Source organism: Azolla caroliniana, unplaced genomic scaffold, assembly GCF_043228905.1.
Source record: "Azolla caroliniana isolate FFs.n. ecotype wild unplaced genomic scaffold, voAzoCaro1.0.p SCAF_1403, whole genome shotgun sequence".
Classification (NCBI taxonomy): domain Eukaryota; kingdom Viridiplantae; phylum Streptophyta; class Polypodiopsida; order Salviniales; family Salviniaceae; genus Azolla; species Azolla caroliniana.
The window spans coordinates 1-7,241 of NW_028231838.1; the positions used below are offsets into that span (position 1 = coordinate 1).

The 7,241-nt window shown below is 36.0% G+C and overlaps 1 protein-coding gene across 1 annotated transcript; it reads left to right on the plus strand.

The window, feature by feature from the left end:
• Window positions 1-995: 995 nt before the first annotated feature.
• LOC147847179 (putative UPF0481 protein At3g02645) lies at window positions 996-2,925 on the plus strand. The gene has a single exon (XM_087339478.1). It carries the CDS (start codon window positions 1,251-1,253, stop codon window positions 2,670-2,672), a length of 1,422 nt encoding a protein of 473 aa, XP_087195604.1. The 5' UTR covers window positions 996-1,250; the 3' UTR covers window positions 2,673-2,925.
• The last annotated feature ends 4,316 nt before the right edge of the window (window positions 2,926-7,241 follow it).

A 7,241-nucleotide genomic window follows, 5' to 3' on the forward strand; every position in this document is an offset into this window, starting at 1 on the left:
AAGCTTGAGGTTGTATCCACAAACAACAAGTTGAATGGCTTATTGAATAATTCGATGGTTACCCTACACAAATGTCCTAAATAAAAATTGTCATATTTAGAAGTCCTGATCATACATACATACATACATATCTTCAAAATATAATGAATGATTCTTATGCTTTTATGGAACATATTAGCACAATATTTATTTCTACTAATTGGTTTGGAGTTTGTGAAGCCAGCCCTGTAGAAATGGTATTCCAAATTTAGCTCATGAATAATGTATACAAAGAACAAGTTAAATGGCTCGTAGCTCTCCCCAATTAGGTGGAGATCTTTATTGTATATATGTAAGCTTGAAGTTGTATCCACAAACAACAAGTTGAATGGTATGTTGGATAATTCAGTGATTACCTTACACAATTTTCCTAAATCAAAATTGTCGTATTTAGAAGTTCTCATCATACATACATACATACATACATACATACATACATATATATCTTCAAAATATATTGAATGATTCTTATGCTTTTATGGAACATATTAGCACAATATTTATTTCTAGCAATTGGTTTGGAGTTCGTGAAGCCAACCCTCTAGAAATGGTATTCCAGATTTAGCTCATGAGTAATCTACACAAAGAAAATATATTGAACATTAACAATAAGTGACTTCACCCTTTATGAAAATTATAGAGAATTGAATGTCGCCCAAGAATGAACTTTAGTAGAAAAAACTATAACATGAGACGTAGTCATAATTTGAAATTACATTATTAGTAATCATTTAAACATTAAATCTATCTGCCATTAGTAATCAAATTATTAATGTTGGGCATAACTGTGATCACATTTATGTATTTTGCAAAACCAATCACAAAACTGTGATCGGTGGTGTGATCGGTCATTGATCGGTCCACAGAAAGGGCACTAACAACCTGGTCCCACTAAAAATAGACTTCACCACTCCAATCAAGACCTCTCCAATCAAAAAGCATACAAGAATCGATTAATTAGAATCGAATTGCTTCCAAATGGGAAATGGCATGACTCGGGAATTCCACTCTCTCTCTCTCTCTCTCTCATTGATAGATAAATAGAACATAGGCTTTCTTATCATCTAAGGGCAGGATTAAGTAATAGAGATGCAGAAAAAGAGGGGTGGTACTACTTGTTCTAATCTTATGAGGAAGTAGTAAAACATAATGCCCCATAATAGTGGAAGAAGAAGAAGAAGAAAAAGAAATCAACATAATTTACAATTCCAATGGATGAATGGAGAGTCTCCATGAAGGAGTTGATCAATCATGTTAATCCAGATGAGATCAACGAAAGTTGGATGATTTTGAAGCCTTACGAAGCATTGTTGAGTACAAAGCCAGAGGCATATGAGCCTAAATTTGTGACCATCGGTCCATTGTATCAAAATTGTAAGGCTTCCCCCGTTAATGATTATAAGGCTCTATGTATGAAGAAATTCATGGAAAGAAATGAGATATCAGCTATGGAAGACCTCATACAAGACTTAATCTCTGCTCAACACCATGAACTTAGCCAGATCTATAGACTTGGCCCCTCCCAATTTGACTTTGAGAGCCTCCAACTTCTGGTTACTTGGGATACAGTCTTCATTCATGAATACTTGTTGTTTTTGAAGTTTGGGGAATACAGGATGAATCTGCAAAGTGTCAGCAGGTACTTTGCCATTTTCTATGTTAATGACCAGACACTCTCCCTGAGACTACCGAGGGACTTGCTGTTGGCAGGCAACCAAATTCCCATGTTATGTCTGAAGAAGATTGCTCTAGAGATTCCTAAAATTCCAGACTTCTCATTGGATGTTCTCGAGATGACGGTGAGGTCTTTCATCGTGAAACATAATCCATTCTTCCTTAACGAAGAAGTAAGGAGTAGATTTTTAGGATTTCTTAGTTCCAAAAACATAAAACTGGTCAATACTTGCGATCATCTACTTGATTCCCTCTACTATTCATGCACTGTCAAAGAAGAATTTGCCAGACAAACTAACTCTAAAGAATCCACAAGAATATATGTTTGTTTATGTTTCTTTTATCTGAGCAAATTGAGGAGGGCATTCAAAATGACCAAGGAACTAGAAACTGACAAAAGGAAGTATGCTCGCCTCGCGACAGCGTCCAGACTCTGTAAATCCGGAATTTCATTCAAGTCTTGTGAAGGTAACATATCGGTGATAAAGTACGACGAGAGGAAACTCCAGCTCCATCTTCCACGCCTTGTAGTGTCTGACAGCACAGAGGTAGTGCTGAGGAACCTTCTTGCACATGAAATAACTTCCAAGAAAAAGGGTGAGTTTTTGAAGTATGCTGTGATCATGGACTCGCTCATCGACACGGAAGAAGATCTGGCGATCTTGGCAAAGGCCAAAGTCATAGAGAACCACACGGGGAACGACACTAGGATTGTCCAGATGTGGAACGACATGTGCATCAATGTGGCCTTTACTGATAAATCCGACACATGGACACAGATGAACGCTGCTATGATGGCCCACTATAACTCCCGTTGGCATCGCTTGTCTACAGAGTGTTATGAAAAGTTCTTTTCTCGGCCATGGTTAACGATATCGGTCATTGCGGCATCTGTACTGCTGTCAGCTTCAATATTTCAGACAGTCTATACAATCATAGGTTTTTACAAAAGTAGCTGAAACCCCAGGCCAAAAAAAATAAAGAAGCTCCGTTTAATTCATTTGGGATCTCATTTTGGTTTATTAATTTAATTTGTTTCCCGTTATTTATGTATTTATGTATTTATAATCCACAATGGCTTTATGAACTTGTGGAAGATTATGTACTTCTGGTGAATCGCTTTCATGATTCATGTATTGATGGAAATCGATATTGTGGGAGTAAATCTGAGTAAATGTCGCAATGAAGTACTGAAGCCCAATGTTTTCTTCATCATCTTCTTCCTGATCCCCACGTTCATCAAACAAAATATAAGTTGAATACGATGGCAAAGAAATTGATTATAGAATGTCCAAATCAACCCGAATGCCATTATTAGTTCTACTAGTCTCATGAACATACATACATACTTGTTACAAATAACAAATCACTGATGAATATAGATTTGAAGGATCAATTATCGCAATAGGCAAGACAGGAGGAACGGCTATAGATCTCAAATTTCCATTTCATGATATGCTAAAGGCTGTTGATCTCCAAATTCCATTTTGTGATATGCTATGTAATCGATATTCAGGGTACAACCAAAAACGGATTAGATACACACAATCCCTTGAATCATAAGCCTTCTTTCATCGCCAGATGTAATTGAGCGCTTTGTATGAAGAAATTCGTGTGAGAAGACATGGCATCTCCATTGCATTAGCAACATCGAGTTCAGCTTGGCATGCTCAAACTTTTGTCTACCTCCAACCTCTACTTCCTCTAATTTCAAGATTATTGAATACTTCAACAATTTCTTGCTTTTGATGAGGCATTATTGAGCATCCTAAACTGAAGCTGGGTACGTTTCAATTCTCGCTTTTTCTCCCCTAAAGGTAGCTCCACAGACTTACCTCATCATGTGAACCTAACGTTTGGGTGGTTCCAGACTGTCTCTGTTTGCTTATCTGGATATGAACAAATGTTGTTATGGACAATTCTGTAACAAATGTTGTCATCGTAACCCTAAACCGGCATTGGTATTATCTACAGGCATTGATTTTGGCCAATTATTGGCTCGTTTTGACAGAGACTCTACCTAAATATACATTGGATATTAGTCTAACAAAAATGTTGAAATTAGGATTATCGAAAACCATAGAGAAACATAAAGTCTTAACAATACATGATGTCTTAATGTTAGTGGAATTTTAATGGCTAACGGCCTACAATCATGGCAATCACTATGAGTATTTCCCAATGGTATTGGTGGGTTTTAATTGACATTGGCAGTAATGTGACTTGCATGTAGTATTCATTAATATCGGTTTCATTAGTGCTAATTAAAGCTCATAATACAACGAGTAATAACCAATTTATTAGCATTTGCTCCAAACTCTCCATTAATTTAGTATTGATTATTTCCCTCTCAAAACAATTGATCAAGAGTGGATTGATAGCTTTCCTTTCCTCAAAATATTAATGTTAGTTTGAGACATAATTCTGATCAGATTTTACATGTGTTGTACAAATGTGATCACATTACTAGTATAGTGTTTCAAAATCACTTCTGTGGGGAACTTATATCAAATCATAGCACAACTATAATGAAATTCTATTATTGTCCCATTTTTGTACTTAGCTACAGTTAAGAAGTAATTAGTTATTTGCTAATCCTAGGACAAAGCTATTAGTTCCACATACTTTTTGTGCAGTCTCATAATATCCATAAATCATAACAATTACCACAATGGGGTTATCACCACATCATCATCTCATACCAGACTTGATCACGACATATTTGACTTAGTAAATTAACATTTAGTTTTTAATATACTCAAGTACAAGATTGAGCAACATGATTGAAGGCTCCACACACAATTCTCACAACATAATTGATTTGGCATGGTACACTAACATGGTTGTTGGGTTCATAGACAACCTTCAAAGATTAGATATTTGCATTATTATCTTTGGCATTATGCACATTATAGGTCATTGCTACAACTTGCACATACACATGTTGTTTTCGATGGTCCACTTTAAGTCTATTACTTGGATTTCAATGACATGTTCTTGATAGCTCAAAAGTTTTTCTTTTCTTTTCTTTTTATCAAATGTCTTGAGTCAACTATGCCTCCTTTTTCGATTTCTCGTGTTCCTAACATGGCTGTTGGGTTCATAGACAACCTTCAAAGATTAGATATTTGCATTATTATCTTTGGCATTATGCACATTATAGGTCATTGCTGCAACTTGCACATACACATGTTGTTTTCGATGGTCCACTTTAAGTCTATTACTTGGATTTCAATGACATGTTCTTGATAGCTCAAAAGTTTTTCTTTTCTTTTCTTTTTATCAAATGTCTTGAGTCAACTACGCCTCCTTCTTCGCTTTCTCGTGTTCCTATCGTCTCTACTACATGGAAATGCTCAACTTTGGTCCCCTAGATTACCTGTCCCACATCTTGTGTGCCGACCTACATACTTAACTATCTCTTAATCTATAATTGGTTAGCTTGATGACAATATATTTGACTTAGTAAATTAACATTTAGTTTTTAATATACTCAAGTACAAGATTGAGCAACATGATTGAAGGCTCCACACACAATTCTCACAACATAATTGATTTGACATGATACACTAACATGACTGTTGGGTTCATAGACAACCTTGAATCAAAGATTAGATATTTGCATTATTATCTTTGGCATTATGCACATTATAGGTCATTGCTGCAACTTGCACATACACATGTTGTTTTCAACGGTCCACTTTAAGTCTGTTACTTGGATTTCAATGACATGTTCTTGATAGCTCAAAAGTTTATCTTTTCTTTTTTCTTTATCAAATGTCTTGAGTCAACTACGCCTCCTTTTTCGCTTTCTCGTGTTCCTATCGTCTCTACTACATGGAAATGCTCAACTTTGGTCCCCTAGATTACTTGTCCCACATCTTGTGTGCCGACCTACATACTTAACTATCTCTTATGCTCAAAAGTTTTTCTTTTCTTTTCTTTTTTATCAAATGTCCTGAGTCAACTACGCCTCCTTTTTCGCTTTCTCGTGTTCCTATCATCTCTACTACATGGAAATGCTCAACTTTGGTCCCCTAGATTACCTGTCCCACATCTTGTGTGCCGACCTACATACTTAACTATCTCTTAATCTATAATTGGGTAGCTAGATAGGTAGATTTTATTATTGTGCTCGCAAATGTGACCTACATGTGTGTGGCGGAAAGATAAATCTTTGTTTTAAATCACACACACACGAAGTTTCCTCTGCCTCACATGGAACTGAAGAACAAATTTGATGAATTTTTTGGACTCTTTAAAGACCTATAAAGACCAACCAACAGATCATGAATGATAGACATATTTAAGAACTATCTACTCCCTAAAGAAAATTCCATTCACATACTATTACACTCTTTCTGAAGAAAGTATCAAGCTTATGCAACAACAACAACAACAACAAAAAGATGATGATGATGATCCATAATGATTCCCATGGGAAACAAATGGCCTAATATTCACATCCATATAACCCATCCCCATCGAGCAACTTCATCAACTCAACGACAACCCAAAAGAATGAAAGAGATCTTTAAGGCTGCCAACACGTCTACGTTCCCAAAACATAAAGTGAGCACTTTTCGAGGTGAAGCCATAATCATATTGCCTTCCCCAATGGATAGATGCAAGGCCCTTTGTATGGACAAATTCATGGATCAACATGGGATATCAAATGTGGGAGAGATCATAAAAAAGTTCATCCCTCAAGACCCCAAGGAACTTAGAAACATCTATTTGGGCCTCAACGCGAGGGACAACTTTGGGTGCCTTAACTTCTGGACACTGTTGATACCATCTCTTCACACAAGATGTGGAAATATTTAACCTAAATATTATATTATTATTGACTAGAAATATTTAATTAATTACATAGAGTTATTTATTATTAAAGTTTAGAGAAAACTCTTCTTTGAAGAGACGTAACTTTTTGTCCATCGTCTCTACAAACAAGCCATTTGGCTAATGTAACATAATACAATCAATATTGAACAATTTCACGTATGTGTGATCTCTCTCTCTAGCAATAATTCTCTATTTGTATAGTTGCCGAATTCTACATGGTAGCAAATTTATATATTTCCACATCTATCAAATAAGACTAGAGAATCCCAGGAGCGTTGATCGATTTCTCATTAAGACGAACGCTAAGACGGATAGCCATCTTCGATAATAACGGAACAATCCTCAACTCTTGCCAACATTCTCAACACACATAAACTTTCATTAGTAAAGTTATCAAAGAAAAATTATCGCATTTCGAGTGCTCAACTCGAATTCTTATTTCAACACTACAAACTTTGGGATGTAGTGTCAGGATTATTAACAAAACCTAATGTCGCCGGACTTGATCAAGGTATTCGGGAAGAGAAGGACCTTGTGGCAAAGATGGATATATTAGCGCATATATCAAATGTTCAAGGAGAAGCGGTCAAAAAGCTGCAAACTTTGCATCAAATTTGGGAGAAATTAAAGACATAATACGAACCAAAGACCGATGTAGCACAAGTGCACACACTACATGCATA